At 42.4% G+C, this 21,904-nt stretch overlaps 1 protein-coding gene across 7 annotated transcripts in view; it reads left to right on the top strand.

Annotated features, from left to right (window-relative positions):
* The window catches only part of CDCA7 (cell division cycle associated 7), a 39,513-nt gene extending 20,090 nt beyond the window's left edge, over positions 1-19,423 (top strand). For 2 of the 7 annotated variants that reach the window (XM_044933668.2, XM_006063033.4), the window contains exons 2-10: positions 9,533-9,658; positions 10,079-10,315; positions 12,971-13,207; positions 13,500-13,577; positions 14,441-14,644; positions 15,201-15,338; positions 16,311-16,460; positions 16,853-16,989; positions 18,112-19,423. In XM_044933668.2, coding sequence (XP_044789603.1) covers positions 9,533-9,658; positions 10,079-10,315; positions 12,971-13,207; positions 13,500-13,577; positions 14,441-14,644; positions 15,201-15,338; positions 16,311-16,460; positions 16,853-16,989; positions 18,112-18,142 — 1,338 coding nt within the window. In that variant the 3' untranslated portion in view covers positions 18,143-19,423. Of the gene's footprint in view, positions 1-1,333; positions 1,575-6,054; positions 6,332-7,019; positions 7,116-9,532; positions 9,659-10,078; positions 10,316-12,970; positions 13,208-13,499; positions 13,578-14,440; positions 14,645-15,200; positions 15,339-16,310; positions 16,461-16,852; positions 16,990-18,111 lie in introns of those variants that run through there. The other 5 variants (XM_006063031.4, XM_044933684.2, XM_006063032.4 and 2 more) reach the window with 5 other exon arrangements.
* Positions 19,424-21,904: the final 2,481 nt, after the last annotated feature.

Genomic DNA, 21,904 nt, shown 5'->3' with positions numbered 1-21,904 from the left:
ATTCTCTTTGCACAGAGTTGTTTAAGAGGAACCAATCTGAAGAAGAAATCAATGCCCTGGAAAATTCACAAGTAGGACAGTTTACAATAAGCTGTCTATGCAGCGAACAGAGAAAAGAAACTTTTCATGCCTTTTTTTGGGTACTCCCTAAGTTGTTTCCGGTGGTGAGAAAGTGCTAAAGTGTTAGTCGCTCAGTTGTGTCTGACTCTTTGCAACCCAATGGACTGTAGCCCACGAGGCTCCTTTGTCCATTGAATTCTCCAGGCAAGAACACTGGAGTAGGTAGCCACTCCTTTCTCCAGGGGATCTTCCCAACCCAGGAATCCAACCCTGGTATCACACTGCATGCATGTTCCTTACCATCTGAGCAACATGGAAGCCCCCCAGTGGTGGTGGTGGGATGATCAAATTAAAAACAAACCAAAAACTCTTGAGTAAAAACAAAAAGAAACCTTGCTAAGTACAAAATTTTTAAAAAGTTCTGGAAGGAGAGCAAGTTAGAATCGAGTATGGATCATAAAACTGTAGGCAGAGTTATAGTTATAATTCAGCTTCTGTAATGTTGAAACTGATTCAGTAATTAAAACTTGACTTTATCTCATTCAGTGTTTAATGGTGCCTTAACTTTAGCAATCAAGTATTTCACAATAGATAATGCTTATCCATTAAAAACCAAATATTTCCTCTTGTGAAAAATGGCGAGATTTGCTTTCAGGTTTCCATCTTCCATTCTCGCACCAGGCATCAGAGGTCAGTAAACTGACCTACTTAAAATGGTGTTGACATATGATTAAAAACAAACATACCAATACGGTTTGGAGGCGTAGGATTTATGAATTTGACTGAGCCAGGGTGGTCATGGGCTGGGCCCTCATGCAGAGGGACTTCTGGCAACAGAAGGGTAACTTTAGAGCTTTTTGGTTTCTTGCCTTTGTGCATCCTGAAAGCAGGCACTGGGCAAGTAAATCAATAATTAGGGGGTTATTTAAAATAGAGATTTGTCACCTGACAGAGTGCAACCTGTCTGTATCCACAAACACAGTGACAACTCTCCCAGCCCTTTGTCCCCACGTGTGTGGTGGCTATTGAGGGTTTCTCATTTACAGAGCAGCTTGGGTTCAAGTTACCTTGCTCGAAAGAAGGAAAGGTGGGTGGGACTAGAGCAGCACACCACCTGGGACATTAGCTTTGTTTTGAAATCCATCTAAAAGGGATACCTCTTATTAAGTTTTGCACTCTTTGTCCTAAAACCAAGCATCTCAAGGTTGAGATTGACTTAATTCACCTTGTTATTCTACAGGTGCTGAGTGCTCAGATCCTCAGGGTCAAGTACCAAACTTCATAGGAAATGAAATTCTTTGTGCAAAGTGAATAAAAGCGATGAGACAGCATACAACCATCCTGAAAGTTCATAATAGCCTGAGGAGTTCAAAGCTCTGTTACAGGAGATTGGTATTTTAGAATGTTTCACAGATTTAAAATTCCTCCCACCATCATTCTAGTTGGTAATAAGTAGTTACTGAGGACCTGCTGTATTTACAGCCCTTGCATCAGATACTGTCTGTATATGTCAGGTATGTGCTTATGCAACGTCAGGTATGTGCCTACTACCTGTTGCTCTGGCCAGTGGCCTCGTCATCTCTGCTCATTGAATTTCCATTCTTACTCATTTGTGTCTTTCAAAATGAACATTTTACCAGTATATGATTAACATAGTGACTTAAAACCTTTATGAAATAGCTAAAATTACAAGACTAACTGGCATTCCCTTTTATAGGACCCTGTATGGAACTGCATGTGTGTGTATATATATATATATTTTTTTTGGGGGGGTGCTGTGTTGGGTCTTTATAGGACCCTGTATGGAACTGCATGTGTGTGTGTGTGTGTGTGTGTGTGTGTGTGTGTGTGTATATATATATATATATTTTGGGGGGGGTGCTGTGTTGAGTCTTTATAGGACCCTGTATGGAACTGCATGTGTGTGTATATATATATTTGGGGGGGGGGGGGCTGTGTTGGGTCTTTGCTGTGGGCAGGCTTCTCTAGTTGTGGTGCATGGGCTTAGTTGCCCTGTGGCATGTAGGATCTTTGTTCCCCCTACCCCACAAGGGGTCAAAACCACCCCTCCCGCAGGTCCCCTGCCTTGGAAGGTGGATTCTTAACCGCTGGACCATTCAAGGAAATCCCAGGACTGCATATTTAACACTACAATATATGTCTTGATTGACAGGACAACTGTTTCAAAATTAAAAAAAAATATTTTTATCATAAAATGTTTCAGACACAAAAAAGCCCACAAAAAGTGAAATTATAATACACTCACGTATCTACTACTCACATTGAACACTTTGCCATTTTTTCTTTGTACCCTTTATTATTATTTTTTTAAATATTTATTTATTTATTTGGCTTTACCAGGTCTTAGTTGTGGCACATAGGACCTTTATTTGTGGCACGTGGAATAGCTTCCTGACCAGGGATCGAACCCCTGACCTCCTACACTGAGCACACAGAGTCTTAGCCACTGGATCACCTGGAAAGTCCCCATACTGTTTATTTTTAAAGAAAGCATTAGTGATAGAATGGAAAACCTCATCCTCCCCTGTGTCCTCCATCTTTCCCTCCTTAGAGTTAGCCTCTATCCTATTCTAATTGCTCATGTCTTTATATACTTTCACAGTTTATGTATGTTTTGTGTTTTTTTTAATTTGCATAAGGGGTATGCTTTACCAAAATGTTTGCAATTTGCTTTTCCGTTCAACATTAAGATTTACCTACACTGATGCACGTAAGCTATGCCATTCCTTTGAACACTGTTCAAATTCTGTTGTATGACTATACCACTGTTCCTGTCTCCATTTCCTTTCTGAGGGCCATTTAGATTGTTTGCAATATCTTACTATGATACACAACACTACTATGAATGAACAATCCATTCCTCTGGTCCAGTTAGCTCTGCCTTCAAAATGATGTATCTTAAAATCTGACCACTTCTCCCTCATCCCACAATCACCCTAGTCCAAAACATCATTTTCTCCTTTAGGGGCTCCTAAGTGTCTCACTCTTGCTCCCCCATCCCCGTTTAATAGTTCATGCAGCTCATGGAGTCTGACTGGGTCTTTTCTTCATCAGAATCCTTCCTCTCATACCTGATATAAAGTCCAAGCTTCTTCCGTGGCCAGGGAGCCCCCCTGTGATCTCTCCCATGCTCTTTCTTTCTCTAGCTTTCTGTAGTCCAGTATGGTCTGCTGCTGCTGCTGCTGCTGCTGCTGCTGCTAAGTCGCTTCAGTCGTGTCCGAATCTGTGCGACCCCATAGACAGTAGCCCATCAGGCTCCTCCGTCCCTGGGATTCTCCAGACAAGAACACTGGAGCGGGTTGCCATTTTCTTCTCCAATGCATGAAAGTGAAAAGTGAAAGTGAAGTCGCTCAGTTGTGCCCTACTCTTAGCGACCCCATGGACTGCAGCCCACCAGGCTCCTCCGTCCATGGGATTTTCCAGGCAAGAGTACTGGAGTGGGGTGTCATTGCCTTCTCCATATGGTCTGCAACTAAGCTTCTATTCACTGCCTTAGAGCCTTTGAACTAGCTGTTCACTCTGTCTTATGCCAGCACTTCCTTTATCTTCCTATGGATTCCTCCCTATTTTTTTTTTTTAATGTATTTATTTATTTGGCTGCACCAAGTCTAAGTTGTGGCATATGGGATCTTTAGTTGTGGTATGTGTGATCTAGTTCCCTGACCAGGGATCGGATCCGCGTCCTCTGCTTTGCAAGCGTAGAGTCTCAGCCACTGAAGTTCCCCTCCCTTGTTTTTATTTGGGTTTTTGATCAGATAACACCTCCTTTCCTGTTTCTATTATCTGAATTGGTACCTCTTTTATTTCCTATCCCTTTATTCTGCTTTTTGCTTCCCTGATGGCTCAGAAGGTAATGAATCTGCCAGCAATGCAGAAGACTTGGGTTCGATCCCTGGGTTGGGAAGATTCCCCTGGAGGAGGAAATGGCAATCCACTCCAGTATGTTTGCCTGGAGAATTCCATGGACAGAGGCACCTGGTGGGCTATAGTCCATGAGGTCACAAAGAGTCGGGCACCACTAAGCAACTACCAGCTTCTTCTCAGAATTGATCACATCTGGAATTATCTTGCTGTTTACTTCTGCTCCTCCACTAGAATGTAAACTCCCTGGGCTTTACGTCCTAGTTCTCAGAATAGTGCCCAGTGTTACAGATGTTGGCAAGCCTCCCCTGAACAAACAAGAGAGCACAGTACAAGCCTCAGTGCACCTTCTCCTGGACAGTGTCTTGGAAACTTGTTGATGGTGAAGCACAGTAAGAAGTACACATTTTATACAACACACACACAGACAGGCGCAGGAGTTTCAGGAAACAACACACTACTCTTATTTTTAAAATTCTATTTCAAAAAGAAAGAAAATATGCTAGTTGCAACCCACTAAATTGATTTCAAAATTTGCCAATGGGTTCTAACTCACAGTGTGAAAAACTTTGTTTTAGAGTATATACCTGTAAGTGGTTTTGCTGAACATTCCTGAATTGCTCTCCAAAGTGAAACATTTACTCTAATAACATCCTTGCAGGGATTTCCTCATATCCTTACCAACACATGGTCTTAACAGGCTTTATATTTTTTTGCCAGTCTGAGTGAAACTATCTGTTTTAATTTGCATTTTCCTATTACTAAAAAGAATAGCCCAGTGATCTTAACCTAAAAAAATAATGTAAACTATATTATAGTGCCCCCGGAGGACTAAGCGGATTCTTTACCAAATAAGCCACAAGGAAAGCCCTCCTTATCAGAACCAGTAGGCAAAGTGACTTAATCTTTCCCTTCCTTAGTTTAGCAATTCCAAATTCTCATATGTTTGATTTTAGTGGCACAGATTGCATTTCCAAAGACACAGCACTAAGAACAGTTTTAGTTCATTCACCATTCATGCAGTCATTTATTTACTCAACAAATATTTATTGAGGGCCCACTACTGCCAAGGAATTTCGAGGGACAGACCAACAACGTCTCTTGGCGCCTACCTTCCAGACCGGGAGTTCTTTGTCCCTGGCACTGTGGCAGAATGACCATGGAGCCGGCGGGTATTAGAAAGGCTGGAAGACTCCGACCAAGTCCCCTCCAATTTTTCCAATCCACATTCTTTTGCGTCGCTTGTTCACAAATTTTTGTCTTCAGTACACCCAGAGAGGAAGCAGTATGTTCAGGCATTCTCTTCCTGCAAAGAAGTATTCCCCAGAGAAGCTGGGAAGGAGAAAACTGATGTTTCATTTCAAGCATTTGTTTTAAAATGTAAGATTATAATTAGCGTCTTTTAAAGCAATCCAATTTATTTAACTTTTTCTTCTAAAAGCAACTTTTTTTCCTACTCTCTACAAACATTTGTTTTAAAGCTTCACACTTGATCTCGTCGTAATGTCAGTTTCGATTCAAGGGGCAATGAAAAATCTCACCTTCTTTCTGACTTAAGTGATTACAAATTTTGACAGAAGAAAGGAGCCCCAGATCACATTATTACAGTCTTTAGCTTCTATTCTTCTATAATCTCTAGACTTTATTATCCCATAGTTAAGTCTTAACTAACATCAGACCTTTCTTATTTAAAAATCACAAGTCTTATGTAAAAGAACTTCCCGAGCTTTCTGGAAAGAAAGATAAGGGATTTAGGTCATTTTATTACATTAGATAATGTTGTGGTTACCAGATAAGGGGTGCTAGCTATATCGCGGGACAGTGCCTGGGCTGTTGGGAGTTCATGCTCCAGTCTTTGATTTTTATTTTAAATACCTAAACCGCACGCCTCAGGTAAAGTGCTAAGTGCGGAGGCTGGCACCGCTCTCCATTACCCACTGTCTCCCGCTTTCCCCTCCCAGCCCCAGAATTCATGCAAATTAGGCTGCTATCCCGGGGGCAATACGACCCATTTTCGCGCCATTCTCTAGGGACCCTGCAGCTATGTAAAGAGAGAGGTCCCGTAGCTTCCAAGGCAGTACTTTTCCAAGGCGGATCTTAGGGGACTGCAAGACTATTACTGGACTTTAGCGTATCTGGAAGGGCTGCTTTTTTCTCGGGGCCGAGTGGGTCTTGCGCGGGTGGGCCGTTACCAAAGCTGGCAGGACCTGCGCCGCAACGCGGGAAAGTCGGCCGCGCCCCGCCCCTCCGGCCCCGGCTCTGCACACCCCGCCCGCCGGCCCGCGCGGCTAGGGCTCAGGCTCCTGCGCTGTGGGACGGCGGCGTGCGCGGCTGCTCAGCTCTCCCCGCTCCAGCGCCGGCCGCCAGCATGGACGCTCGCCGCGCGCGGGTGAGGCTGGACGGGCTAAGGCGAGGGATGGGCGCGGTGGGTGCTGGGGGCGGGCTGACCCCCTCCAACTTGGCCGGCGGAGTGCCCTTATCAACGGGGGGCAGTCCTGGGCGGCACCCGTTTAGGCAAGCCCCAGATTTTGTGCACTTGGGGGTATTTTAGAGACTAGGGACAGTGTCCAGCGGGCGTGACACCCGGCGCACGGGCGGTCAGAGTTGTGAGGTTTGAGGTTTGCAGGATGCTTGGCAGCCTGGAGGAGCTCAAGGCACACGTGTGCTGCGGGCAGCAGGGGCGGGCCGGTCCCCCATTGTGTCTGCTGGTCCGAACTCTGCCCGCGGGGCGCGGAGGGGAGCGGGACGTGGAGTAGGGTGCTGCCCTGCAGCCTCCCGGACCTTTCCCATGCGCAGCCCGGGGAGGATGAATGTCTAGCAACGCAATCTCCTGGGCGCACTTGGGACCCTTGCGCTAGCTTCCTGCTTATTTTCCCCTTGGCCGTGCTGGCAGGCGCATCTAACTGCTGAGAGTTGATGGGTTGGGAGTTTAAAGGTCTTGAAAACCGCTCTCTTTAGAACTTGGGTTGCGCACACTTGAGGGGGCACTTACGGTCACAGGAGGTGATTAGTGCAATGGTGGTCTGATCGGTTTGCCGACCATTTGCTCGTTTCCCATTCCCTTCCCCACCCCCCAGCCTTTCTTGCAGCAACAGGACGGAGCCCTGAATGGAACATGGAACGTTACTGTTTACTCTAACGGAAACCGGAACGGAGGGTCTGCCCCAGGAGAGGTTAGAGGGCGGGGGGTTGGGTGAAGAGGAAGAAAATGACAAGCTTAAAATAAATAGCAGGGGTAAGGGGCCCACGTGAGGGGGCTGGGGTACTCCGGGAGTGGGTTGGAGAGGGCGTGTTGGGGGCGTAGTTTCAGAGATACCTCTTCCCGAATGGACCTTGGCATTGGCTTTCAGGATGAAGAAAACCACATGTAGCAGGACCTGGAATATGACATCCCTGGGTTCAAATTTGAGCCATCATGGGACTTGAATAATCTGTTTCACCACTCTACGCCTCAGTTTCCACCTTTGTTGCAAGGAATTGCTTAGTGCCTGGCACCAAAAAAAAAAACAAAAAAAAACAAAAAACAAAACTGTTGAATGGTATTTGTTATTACCTACCTGCCAGGAAAATCCATGACCATTTGTGTTGCTTCTTTCTGTCTTATTCTCCAAGCATACATTTGCCTGTTAACCAACTTCGCATGCGCTGACTTGTTAACGCCCAGCAAGTATTTCCCTGAGAGCTTCCAATAGAATACCTCCCTTGAGGCAGTCTTGTGCCTCTGACTGCAGGCAGGTAGATTGATGATTGCGGGTGGGCGTGCCTGCTAAAACGCTTCAGTCCTGTCCGACTCTTTGCGACCTTATGGACTGTAGCCCACCAGGCTCCTCTGTCCATGGATTTTCCAGGCAAGAATACTGGAGTGGGTTGCCATGCCCTCCTCTAGGGGATCTTTCTGCCCCAGGGATTGAACCCCCACCCGGCTCCACCGGAAATGGTGATAATTCCTGCAGCAGTGTGAGGAGCACAGCTGTTTTAGGAGACTGCGGATTCCTTCCAGCCCTGTGATCTTGGGCAATCTTATTTCACATACTTGGTACCTTTAATTTGTTCATCTGGAAAATAGGGAGTTTCTGAGACCTCCGTTAATAGGTAGTACCTCTACCTATTATCACATTTTCATGATTTTTAAAAGGACAAGACTAAAACTTCCTAAGATGATTGAATGGAGTCTGTTGAGAAGCACTTACTGGGTGGTTGGGTTCCATCATCATGAAAATGATTTTATTTTCAAGAGAAATGTGTAACGTTAGGTGTAGAAAGATCAGAAGGATATTCCCCCTACACCTCACTTCTTGGCATTATTTTGTGGGACCCGTAGCAGAACTTGCCTTCTTAAACTTTTCAGTATATGGAGTCACTTCTGTTATTCCATGGCCATATTTCAGATATTAAAAATATAGGAAGTAATACAATAGTAATGAATATTCATTGGAAAGACTGATATTGAAGCTCCAGTACTTTGGCCACCTGGTGCAAAGAGTCAACTCACTGGAAAAGACTGTGGGAAAGATTCCGGGCTAGAGGAGGAGAAGGGTGCGATAGAGGATGAGACAGATAACATCACTGACTCAATGGACATGAGTTTGAGCAAACTCTGGGAGGTAGAGAAGGACAGGGAAGCCTGGAGTGCTGCATTTGATGGGGTTGCAAAGAGTTGGACACGACTTAGCGACTGCACAACATTTAGGAAATCTCTTCTTATGAAATATGAAGAAATGGTAGAAACTACTATCTTTTTTACATGAAGTAGATGTCAGTTGCATATTCTGATGATTGGTGCCAGGCAATTCATTGTTTATGAAGGAAAGAAGCATTTTCATATCCATAGGTCATATGTGTCTAATAAAAGGGCTTATAAAAACTCAAGACTTGTGTAGCAATGGAACTACAGAAAGAGCTGAGTGGCCAGCCTACTAGAGCCCTGAAGTGGAATTGGGCATTCTACCTGGGTTTGGAGGACTGTTTGACCTTTAACTTGGTTCTTGTACATTTGTTCACTGGGTTGATATATTTGATTTGTAAAGACTTGTGCAGAAATCACTGTTCCCCTCCTGATTGGCACAAGGCTTGTTTGAAAGCCTGCCCTCTTGAAGTAGAGGTGCTGCCCAGTGTTCGAGGTTTGAGAAATTAGCATCACAGTACAGAGCCCAAAGCTTACTTAGAAAGACCTCATTAGCTTGATTTTGGCTGAGGGAAAGAAATCACTCTACCGTTTTGTACTTTTGAAGTACAGTCTAATTTCTTTTTTTTTTTTTTAAGGGCAGATTTTTAGCAGTGTAGCATTTAATGCCTTGGGAGCTCAGTATCATGTTAAGAGTTTGGGAGTTTTTAAGGTGGGTTAAAGGGTAATTCCACAGGTATTTGAATACATTGATACCAATGGTCCCTCAAAGGGATCTCTTTTTAGGATTTTACCTGATTTTGGAACATTTTGTAGCCATTGCAAAGCCTCCTTTTTCTTTATAGGGTATAAGAAATGGACATACCTCCTCTGCGCTGTTTGAACCTACTCAACTCAAAAATGATACCTTTCTTTAGATTCTGCAGCAAGCGTCCCATTTAATAGTATGGCCATTTCCGTTTGCAGCAAAAGGATTGCAGCGCAAAGAAGAACTTCAAGAAATTCAGATATGTGAAGTTGATCTCCATGGAAACCCCGTCATCCTCTGATGACAGTTGTGACAGCTTTGCTTCTGATAATTTTGCAAACACAGTAAGTGCTGCCTGAGAATAAACACAATGGAGTCTGCAGTGCTCAAAACGCCCCAGATGCTTTGTGCATGATTAGAACTGCTTGCTTTTTGCCTACATTTCTATACAGCTGTTACGGAAATACAGTATGCACTGTAATTTCATTTCACTTTTTGCTGTGGTTCTAGGTAGTAATTGTTGGAGGTAGATTAGCTACTTATTCTATCCTTTTGAAATGTCGCCTAACCTAACATGCCTGATGATTTGCCATAACAACTCAGAAATCATTTGTAAACCTTTGAACCATTTTTCTTTGTAACAAAAGCTATTCTCTTGTAGTGCACTTGTACATGTGATTTGCTCTCTGCACGGTTTACGGAAAATTGGTTCTTCAAAAAGGAAAAAAAAAATGCACAACCACATTTATTTATTTATTTTACAGAAACCTAAATTCAGGTCAGATATCAGTGAAGAACTGGCAAATGTTTTTTATGAGGACTCTGATAATGAATCTTTCTGCGGCTTTTCAGAAAGTGAGGTGCAAGATGTGTTAGACCATTGTGGATTTTTACAGAAACCAAGGCCAGATGTCACTAACGAACTGGCCAGTATTTTTCATGCCGACTCTGATGATGAATCGTTTTGCGGTTTCTCAGAGAGTGAGATACAGGATGGAATGGTGAGTTTGAGAATTTCACCAATATCAAGCAATAAGATACATTTAGAGGCATGACATACTTGCTTAAAAATCTTTTTTCCGTATGATTTTCATTTTAGTCATGCCAGAAGGTTTTGTTGATCTTTTCTTCATGTCTTAAAGCAGTTTTTTGCTAATGTAGTTCTAATAGTAAGGCTTGAGGATTTTTGTAGTCTCTGAAAATCTTAGAAACTTGTAAGAAACAATTGGCTAGCATGCAGATTTCTGTGGCCACAGAAATCAACCCCAATCAGAGGAAGCAGATGTGTCCTCAAGATGAGCTCCAGTCACATTTAAGTGCCCAGCCCAGGGCCTGACATAGAGAAGGCCTTCAGTAAATGTTGATTCCCATAGTGGATCTATACCTGCATCTGGGAAGCCTGTGATAACTCACATTCAGGAGCTTGAGTGCAGGTAATGACAATTAGGGCCCTGCTTGCTTCCGCTGTTGCTCCTTCGTTGGCTTTTCTTATGCCTGCTGTCTTACCTTTAACCTCTATTGTCCTGCTAAGGACGCTGCTGCCAGGGATGCGCCTCAGTCCCACTCTTATCTGAGCATGCTGTTTACTTCTGCACGTTTTCCTCTTAGCAACACTTTCTCGACAAAGGAAATGTGTTTTGGGTGCATGCTCTTCAGCTCATTGTGGTCTGACACGGGTCCACTGCCTGGGACCACAGTTGCGCGGCGCTGACATAAGTGAGAACATTTGGCCAGGGAGTGTTTTATCATGACCTAACTTCATGATAGTGTAATATTTTCTCTTAAGAGGTGATGTTGATCTGAATCAGTGCGTATTGGAGTTATTGGCAGCACTGCTCTGTGAATCTAGATATGACTCAAACATTGTCTGCAGCCTGAATCATTTCTGGGCAGTGTTTCAGTTCTTTGTAGATGCTGTTTGTTGCGACTGAGAAAATGCCAATCGATTAAAAGGCTTAAGGATTTGTAAAAGTTTTTTTGTCATTTTATGTTCTCTCAGTCTGCACACTAAAAATAACATAAAGGTTATAAAAAGCAATGAGGTTGTTGAAATGTTAAAAAATGGGTCTTCCATTTTGGGACTTTATGGGTGGTATTTTTTACTTCTCTCTTTTTTGTTAGTTTTCAACCATCACCACAGTCAATTTCAGAAAGTTTTCATCACCGCCAAAAGAAACCCTGTTCCCATCAGCAGTCACTTTGCATCCTTTCCCAGCACCCTCAGTTCCTGGCAACCACCAATCTATTTTCTCTCCTAGGTTTGCCTGTTCTAGGCATTTCATATAAATGGAACCAAACAATACGTGGTCTTTTGTGACTGGCTTCTTTCACTTGGCATGATGTTCTTGAGGTTCTTTCATGTGCCATTACTTTGTATCTTTTTATTGCTGAATAATACTCAGCTGTAAATATTCAGACTATATCACCTTTTATGTATCCATTCATCAGTTGATGGATGTTTGAGTTATTGGCACCTTTTGGCTATTATGAATGATGCTGCTGTGAACATTCATGTGCAAGTATTCGTGTGGATATACACACCTGAGTATATACCTAAGAGTAGAATTGTGGAGTCATGCAGTCTCTATGTTTAACCTTTTGAGGAACTGCCAGACTGTTCCAAAGTGGCTGCTCCATTTTACACTTCTCCCAGTGTTTGCAGATTCTGTTTTTTCCACATCCTTGCCATACTTGTTTATTTGGCTCTGCTAGTAGGTGGGAAGTGATATCTCGTGATTCAGATTTTCCCCGGTGGCCAACTTTAATACATTTTAAATGATGGAAACATTACTTTTGGAATCTGAAATTTAAAAAATTTTATGCTTACACAAAATGGATTAGAGAGTTGTTAATGTTTAGTTGCTAAGTTATGTCTGACTCTTGGGACCCCATGATCTGTAGCCTGCCAGGCTCTTCTGTCCTTGAGATTTCAAGAGAGGTAGTCAGATTCATAAAGACAGAAAGTAGAATGATGCTTGCCAGGAGTTCTGGGGGAGGTGAATGGGGAGTAATTGTTTAATGAATATAGAGTTTTAAAAAATTTCTGGAAATGGATGGTGGTGATAGTTGCAAAAACGGAGTGTATTTAATGTCACTCAACTGTACACTTAAGAATGGTTGAAGAGGAACAACATTGTAAATTAACTATACTCCAATAAAAATGAAAACAAATGGTTAAAGGGGTAAATTTTATGTTATGTATATTTTGCTACAGTTTTTAAAAAAGTAGAGCATTGAGACATCTTTAATATAGTTTAATACTACCATAAGTATGGAAATCATGAGAGAACATATATTTGTCTCTAGGGAAATTCTTTTAAAATACATGGAGATTCTGTTTTTTAAAGAAGTGGAAAAAGAAGCTGGGATTTTTCACAGTTTAAAAAATGACTCAGAACCACTGTCCTAGAGGCTGTGACTGGCGTAGTACAGCGTGTCCCAGGAAAGCTCCTAGTTAATCGGCCCTCAGGTGGTTGCATTTATTAGTAATTCCGGATTTTGTTACTCAGAGCCGTCAGTTCAACTTGACAATTAAAGTGTTCAATGCAAATGTATTTGCAAGTGTCTTTTGTTCCAGAGGCATTGTGTAGTCACACTCTTGCAGACTTTGTGACAGTCAGCAAGTCATTAACGCCTCACCCGTTCTCATTGACCAGAGGCTGCAGGCCAACCGGGAGGGCTGTCGGACCCGCAGTCAATGCACGCGGTCTGGACCTCTCCGCGTGGCCATGAAGTTTCCCACTCGAAGCACCAGGGGGGCAGCCAGCAAAAGGACAGTGCCTCCTGAACCCCCAGAGAATTCTGTGACTGATTCCAATTCTGACTCGGAAGATGAAAGTGGCATGAATTTCTTGGAGAAAAGGGCTTTAAATATAAAGCAAAACAAAGCAATGGTAGGTATCTGACTTTGAAGGTGTCAGAACTGATGACCCTTCCCAGCATTTCTCTAAGCCACTTGTTGCTTATGTGTCCTAAGAACTATTTTCCACATAGCTCTGAAAACGTCATCACATGCGATTTAACATGTATTTCTTTCCCTTTTCTAAGGTTTCTTTCAATCTGAAAGTTTTGGGAAATGTACAGGGGAAACAAACTCTGAGTCATGCTGTTGTGATTTCTAGAATTTTCTTGTTTACAGCCGTTACTGTAAACCAATAATTTCTGTTTAATTTCCTCCTTTTCTAGCTTGCAAAACTCATGTCAGAATTAGAAAGCTTCCCTGGCTCCTTCCCTGGAAGGCGTTCCCTGCCAGGCCCCAGTTCAGTAAGTACAAATATTTGTTTGTGGAATGGTGTTTGGGGTAGTCTGAGGTGTTGTGATAGTTTAAAGTCCGATTTTGTTATTTTGTGTGATCTTGTAGACAGAGGTGATAGAGGAAGTCTTCTAAAAGATCTCTGGGACCTCTTCCTTGCACCCCAGGCCAGGTGTGGGCCCTCTACCCCATGCCAAGCACCTACAGGGCTCAAATCACCCCCTTTTTTTTTTGGCCGCACTGCCTATCATGTGAGATCCTAGTTCTCCCACGAGGGATTGAACCCACACTTCCTGCAGTGGAAACATGGAGTCTTAAGCACTGAATTGTCAGAGTAGTTCCTCAAATGCCTTTTGATAGGTTATTTCTCTCCCTCCCACCCAAATAAGCTAAGCCCCTCAGAGATAGGGAAGAAAAATTGCAAGTTGTTTCTTCTGTAACTCCAGCCCTTGGAACATTTCTACCTGGCATGGTAATCTATCTTTTTAAAATCTGAGAATGAAAAAAAAGAAAAAACAATTTCTTACCAAGTCATGGCCTAATATATGTGATTGTATTCTGAGGAGCTAAGCTTGTGCTACTTAAGAGATATTGTAGAAAAGATTTTTTTTTTAGAAAACAAGATTTTTTTTCTTACATCTTTATCAAGTCAAGAATAAATAGGTCATCCCTGAGTTTGAGAGAAACTGGGCTTGGTGTTACAGAAGCTGAATTTCAATGGCTGTATTATTTCTGGGCTCATTTCCCATGCATTACAGAAAGGACGAAGGAAAATGGCAAGTGGAGCATTCCTTTTACTTATGGGAAAACCTGCCTCAGGAGAAGCTGCCACTTGTCATTTTGGAGTAAGTGGGTCCATCCTCTGTGTTTTCAGCGTCCAAAGACCCCCAGGAGGCGCACATTTCCAGGTGTCGCCTGCAGGAGAAACCCTGAGCGGAGAGCTCGTCCGCTCACAAGGTCTAGGTCCCGGGTCCTTGGGTCACTCAGGGACCTGCCCACAGAGGAGGAGGAGGAGGAGGAAGAGGAAGACAAGTACATGTTGGTGAGGAAGAGGAAGTCCATGGTTGGCTACATGAATGTGAGTTCTCTGCTTCTGTGTCTGCTCCTCTGTTTGCCATCTTCTGTGGGTCCAGGGATCATGGACACAGGATGGGAGCACATACAATTTCAACACCAATGATCCATGTATATTTTTAACTTAAAAAATTAATTAATTTGGCTGTGGCAGGCAAACTCCGAGTTGCAGCATGTGGGATCTAGTTCCCTGACCAGGGACTGAACCTGGGCACCCTGCATTGGGAATGTGGAGTCTCAGCCACTGGACCACCAGAGAAGTCCCCAAGGATCTGTATTAAATGGCCTTCTCAAACCGTCCACAGTGGTTAAGGTCACATCAGCTTGTCTTGATGGCTGTTGGTAGCAGGCAAGAGAATTAAAAAGTTTTCTTGGGCTTTTCTTAATTATTTTTCAGTGATGTTGTTCTGTGATCCTTAGTAAATCCCCTTTTTCCGTAAGTTCCAAGACCGATTTCCAGGTTGAGTTCTCGGTGAAGGAGTGACAAAGCGAGGATCTAAGAGGCAGAGCTGGGGAAAGCGAGCCAGGAAGGACGCTGTTCCTTGATTCTCGTTATGCAGGAAGATGACATGCCCCGAAGTCGTCGCCCCGGACCCATGACCCTTCCCCATGTTGTTCGCCCGGTGGACGAAATCACGGAGGAAGAGTTGGAGAACATCTGCAACAACTCCCGAGAGAAGATCTATAACCGTTCATTGGTCAGAGCCTCTAAATAATGTCTGTAGATGTCCCCGTCTGTGAAAGACATTTTGCTCATGTTCTAATGGTCTTAGCGCATGGGATGTGTGCCTGGGTATTTTTCTCATGTAAGAAAAGAGAATTTTGTAGCATCCTTGGGATTTAGCCTGGTTAGTAAGTTTGCAGTAGTAGTAGTTGCTTAGGTAAATCTTCAGTAGCATTAAGTCTTTTCTCAATTTAGAAATTCATTTCATTCAACATAAGTAGCTGTTAATGTGTGCCTACATAGATAGGTGCTGAGAATATGCTGCTGCTGCTAAGTCGCTTCAGTCGTGTCCGACCCTGTGCGACCCCCATAGACGGCAGCCCACCAGGCTCCTCCGTCCCTGGGATCCTCCAGGCAAGAATACTGGAGTGGGTTGTCATTTCCTTCTCCAGTGCATGATAGTGAAAAGTGAAAGTGAAGTTGTTCAGTCATGTCGGACTCCTAGCGACCCCATGGACTGCAGCCTACCAGGCTCCTCTGTCCATGGGATTCACCAGGCAAGAGTACTGGAGTGGGTTGCCATTGCCTTCTTTGCCGAGGATATGGTGGTGTGCTAAAGACAAACAAGATTTGGGCAAGCTTTCTTTTGCATAAGATCTTTTCTTGAGATAGTTTTGATAGCATTAACTGTTGCATCTGCCAGTTGAATGGAATCACCATGCTCAATACTTTTCATGGCCTGGTGTATACGTGTGTATATAGATGTGAGGTAGGATTCAAAGAGAAAAGATCAGACTATCCACAAAAAAGGACATTCTTTTTTTTTATTTTAATATTTTTTGTAGTCAAATTTATCTTTCTTTTTTTTCTTGGTTGTGTGACTTGTCCTCAGCAGTAAAAGCACAGAGTCCTAACCACCAGGCTGCCAGGGGATTCACAGAGAATGACATTCTTTTAAGATTTTCTCTACAAAGAGTAGTGTTTCTGTTTTTCTTCTTATTTGCAGGGGTCAACTTGTCATCAGTGCCGCCAGAAAACTATCGATACCAAGACAAACTGCAGAAACCCAGAGTGCTGGGGTGTTCGAGGCCAATTCTGTGGTCCCTGCCTTCGAAACCGTTATGGTGAAGAAGTCAGGGATGCTCTGCTTGACCCAGTAAGTGCCTTGAAGAGGTGGTCCTGTAGGCTCCAAGGTCAGCTGTGAGCTGATAGAGGCAGAAAGAGATTGAGCTCTTGGTGTTGAAAGGCAGATGAATTCATAGTGTCGGTACTGGATAACTGTGAGCGCTTGTGGAATGCTCGGGACCTGGCCATTCAGGGGAAGTCTGTTCTGTAGTCCCCGTACTAGTAATGGTTGTGTGACTTTTTCCTGTGGGATTTCCCAAGGGAATGTGATCCATTAACCACATTATGTTTTTGTTTTTTTAATAGTAATAAAAAAGATCTGAATGCAACTGATGACACCCACCTTGGAGGTTAAACAGGAGTAGATAAATAAAGGGGTGGTAAGGTTTGACTTAATGGTGCCTTTTCACGCTTCTCCTTCAGAACTGGCACTGCCCACCATGTCGCGGGATCTGCAACTGCAGCTTCTGTCGGCAGCGAGATGGGCGCTGTGCGACTGGGGTGCTCGTGTACTTAGCCAAGTACCATGGCTTTGGGAACGTGCATGCTTACTTGAAAAGGTAGGGCTGGTTTTTCTCTCTTCTGCATCCCAATCTTAATTTTTTTTTTTCCTTACATTTATTTTTTCAAGTTATCTGAGAAACTTTTTTTTTAAGCACTTTTCGTATTTTTTTTCCCTCAAACTTTGAACTCTATTTTGTATTGGGGTATAGCTGATTAATAACGTTGTGGTTGTGTCAGGTGAACAGTGAAGGGACTAAGCCGTACATATACGTGTGTCCATTCTCTCCCAAACACCCTGCCCCTGTTCATTTTTGTTACCTTACGAAAGAGAAGGTGGCAGTCAGGATAGCAATCGCATGGAAAGCAGGAGAGGCACGTGGGGCGTCAGGGAGCAGTGCAAACCTTCCTCTGGGTGGTGGTGACCCTTGTGGGCCCTCGTGTAAAATTTAAGCTGTGCACTTCAGATGCATGTTACAACTCAACAGAAACATTTTTAAAGGAGTGAATTAGGCTCTCAGAAGATTATTATTATTTTTGTAACTTTTTAAAAAATAGAAGTATGGTTAATTTACAATGTTGTATTTGTTTCAGGTATACAGCAAAGTGATTCAGTTACATGTTAATATATTATTTTTTGTATTTTTTCCATTACAGTTTGTTACAAACCATTGATTATAGTTTCCTGTGCTGTACAGTGCACCTTGTTGGTTATTTATTTTATATATAGTAGTTTGTAACTGCTAATCCCAAACTTCTGATTTATCCTCACCCCAACTCCCTTCCCCTCTAGTAACCATGTTTGTTTTCTAGATCTGTGAGTCTGTTTCTTTTTTGTAAGTAAGTTTTTATTTGTGATTCCACATATAAGTGATATCATATGATACTCGTCTTTGTCTAATTTAGTATGGTAATCTCTAGGTCTGTCCAACTGGTCCATCCAAATCACATTATTTCATTCATTCTTTCTTACGACTGAGTAGTATTTCACTGTATATATGCACCACATCTGCTTTATCCATTCATCTGTCAATGGACACTTACGTTGTTTCTATGTCTTGGCTATTGTAAATAGTGCTTCTGTGAGCATTGGGGTGCGTGTGTCTTTTGGAATTAGAGTTTTCATAAGAGAATTCTTAAGCCAAAAACCATATCCTGACGTGTTCCCTCTTCTCTTTCAGTCTAAAACAGGAGTTTGAAATGCAAGGATAATAATTGGAAGATCCACTACCTGCCTTCCGCTTCACAAATCTTCCTTGTTAAAGTCTTCAGTTTTGTCATGTAATTGAAACCCGGGTTAAGAATTCTGAGGCTCGGTCTGTCTTAGAGGCAAATCAAGTTGTTCCCATTAAATGCGCATGTGTGTCTGGGCATCACAGAAGTGTAGTGCCAGCTGTACTCTGCCCTCCTGCAGTTTCTCCTTTGCTTTTCTGCCCACCCCTCGCCCCATGCCGTCCTCTTATTTCCAGTGATTCTCCTCCATCATTTAGTTTGGGAATCCTTTTTGAACGAAGTTTTATGAAAGCATGTTGGATTTAATTGGCATTGAAAATAGCCCTGGAATCCACGCATAAAACCAAGCACTTAGAAACACAGTAGTAGTATTAACTACCTCTATCCAATTTCAGAGACTGTCCCTGTAACTTGCTCACATGTAAACACTGGGTCTGATATAGTGTTTGTCAACCTTTTTAGCAGAATCATGGCACAAAAGTTGTAAGACCGTGTGGAAAAATTAGGTGATTGTTGGCAAGTAGAGCATATGACTGTGGAGGCTTCTGAGGATAATATTTCATGTATTTTGCTTGTCACAGTTGAGACTTAGTTGGTGCTGATTTCCCCTGCCATGTGCATCTGGCCCACACGGTCACAATATGAAGGTTCGAGGACAGTACTAAGCTTGAAATCATTGTAGAAAAGCCATCCTAGGAAATTGAGATGGGGAGGCTTCGGGAGTAGGCCAATCTTTGAATTCATGGAATAAAACCTCAGGATAATTGAGTTTGCCAAGTTTATTTCAGTTCATAACATCAGGTGTTTCAAATAAATTCTTGGTTATTTTGCATGGAAAATTGATACTTAAACTCAGCTACAATCCTTCGCAGTTTTTGCTTTCTTGAAGAAATTATAAGCCAGGCATAGAGGATTCATGTTCAGGTTTGAAGCACTTTTAAAACTGAGAAGTGTCTTTTTCGGAGAGGGGTGACTGTCACCAGTTTGCGAACTTGCCATCTCTGCCAGCTTAGTTTCTGGGCAGAGTCGTGTGTTGTCTCTCCCTGGCCCTGTTTTGGCACGAATCAAACCTTTCGTAGAGGTAGACTCAGAGTGCGTGTGTGTGCATTTTGCTTTGCATCTGCAGCCTGTAGCTCTGCCGGTTCGGTTTGGTGTTTGGTGCATAATTGGACCTTGAATCAATACATGTAAATAGAACTTTTGATCTGTTACACTTTTATACAAAGTTTTTTTATTTTAATAATAAAACATTTTGTTTTAGCTTGTCTACTTTTTTAAAATCTTTGATACTCAATTTTACTGCGCCGAGTCCTAATGTTTCTTTCCTATTTAAACAAAAGACCATTTCTGCCTTTTCAAGACCCACCTCTCCCCTTTTGGCTTAAGTTTCTGATGACAAAGGGCTAGCTCTTTTGAACAGGGCCTGATTTGGTGATGTGATTAATAGCTGTGAATCAGAATCAGCTAAGATGGCTACATCGACAGATAGAAAGTAGGGACCCGTGAAGTTTTACAATGATGTTTTCCTTCCCTTGGCCCTTTGCCAACACAAGAACCAACAGCAGTTTCACAATACCTGGATATTTATTTTAGACTCCCTGTACCTTGAGGCCTGTTCTAGGACTGAGAATCAAAAGACAGAAAAAGCATGGTTCAAAAGTTCTCATATCCCATTCTTTTATTTTTTAATTTAAAAATTAAAAAAATTTTTGGGGGCCATGCCGAGCAGCATGTGGGATCTTAGTTCCCCGACCAGAGGGCAAACCCAGGTCCCCTGCATTGGAAGTGTGAAAAAAGTCTTAACCACTGGACTGCCAGGGAAGTCCTAGTACCTCATTCTTCACTTTAGGGTTGGCATAGTACACCCTCTTAGTTACAGAGACAAAGAAAGGTAGGAAATTGAGAATTTTGGAGAGTGTGGGGCTAGTCTGTAGACCTATACTGTAGCACACAGTTCTGGGTGAACTTGGGTGTGTAGTTCAAGGGTGAGGAGAGAAGAGGCAAGCTACTTTGTTAGATGCCAAAATGGGGAGGCGGCCTGAAGGATTGCAGATGGGCATAGCTAGCCACATAGGAAACTTTGTAAAACATAATTCTGTGCCTTGAAAGTTTGTTGGAAGTGCTTATTATCAGATGAAAGTACCTGCTGGTAACCCAGGATTGCAGCAGTGCTCAATCCAACATTATAAATATTTGACAAAGAAGGGATACTAGAGTTAGTTCAGCACCTACTAAGTACCAGACACAGTGCTTAGTACAGGATGTATGTTAGGCATTTTGGAGATGAGACTCAGCAAGGTTAAGTAACTTAAGAAAACTGAAGAGCTGTGCCTGCTCTTGTAGCCTGAGAAGATTTTAGATAATAGAGCCAAACACTGTTCTGAGGGCTTCTGATAGACTGGGTTACATATGTGATAGATAAGGCTACATATGTTGATCTTAACAGGTAATACCATCCACCCATAGTTACATGTTTATTTCATTTTCTCTCATAAGAATGAAGTCATTGGGAGCAAGAACACTTTGATCCAAATACTCATGTAGTCTGGATTCAGCAAGTGGTTACTAAGGGAGTTCCCTCGTGGTTAAGATTCTGGGTTTTTACTGCCATGGCCTAGGTACAGTTCCTGGTCGGGGAACTGAGATCCCACAAGCCACACAGCCAAGAAAAAGAAAAGCTTACTGAATATTTATCAAATGAATTGAGGTTCCTGGATGGGAAAGTTCCTGAGATTTGAGCAGAAAGAACTAAAGTCATGGTGGAGGAGAAATAATGGATAGGTCCTAACATTTGTTAATCCCAGCATTAACCCCTATGAGGTATAACCTTTCTTTGTGATACAATGCTTAGCTTTTTATGAAGCTGCAATGGTCAATTCATTAAAAATCATGTATTTCTAATAATGTGTTTTTCTATGGGAAAATACAATTTAGTTCATTGTACTAACTTGAATACCGCTGTTCAACTAAATAAAGAATTTGTATTGAGCTGTTAATGAGCTACAAAAAGATAATTTTACATATAGTAGCTCTAAATGGTATCCATTTGGGGAAAATTTGGGGTGGCAAAAATTGAGTTCATGGACATTAAAAACTTACTGTAAGAGAGAAGATACTGGCTTCAGCAGTGGTCCATCCTGTTTCATCTTGCTCCCTCCAGTCCATTGAATTATTGTGAAGAAAAACCCAGGCATATGACATGCATACATACTTCAGTATTTCTAAAAGACTTGTAGAACCATAATAAAATATTATTACACCTAAATAAAGTTAGAGTTCCTTAATATCAAATATCCAATCATTTTTCAAATTGTCACTATCCTACGCCTCACCTTCCATTTATACAATTGACCTATTTGAATTCAGGACTCCTAATGCTTATTTAAAGTCTCTTAATTATTAGGTTTCCCCTCCCTTTATTCCCCTTGCTATTTATTTGTTGATAAAAGTCATTTTCTCCTGAAGAATTTCCACATTTTACTAACTGCAACCCCATAGTGTCATTTAGCATGTTCCTCTGTCTTCTCCGTTATGTCTAGAAGCTTGATCAGGATCGGATGCAGCAACAGTACTTTATTTTGTGAACTGACATCAGAAGACTTACTGTCCTGTTCTCTCCCTTTTTGTACTGTTAATAGCCACTGACAAACATTTTCTGTAAATTCTCTCTTCATTAATCAACTGGGAATTTCCCCTCAACTATTTATTTATACTAGGTACAGTTTTTACATAATAGATGTA

Source organism: Bubalus bubalis, chromosome 2, assembly GCF_019923935.1.
Source record: "Bubalus bubalis isolate 160015118507 breed Murrah chromosome 2, NDDB_SH_1, whole genome shotgun sequence".
Taxonomy (NCBI): domain Eukaryota; kingdom Metazoa; phylum Chordata; class Mammalia; order Artiodactyla; family Bovidae; genus Bubalus; species Bubalus bubalis.
This window is presented reverse-complemented; position numbering and strand designations above follow the sequence as displayed.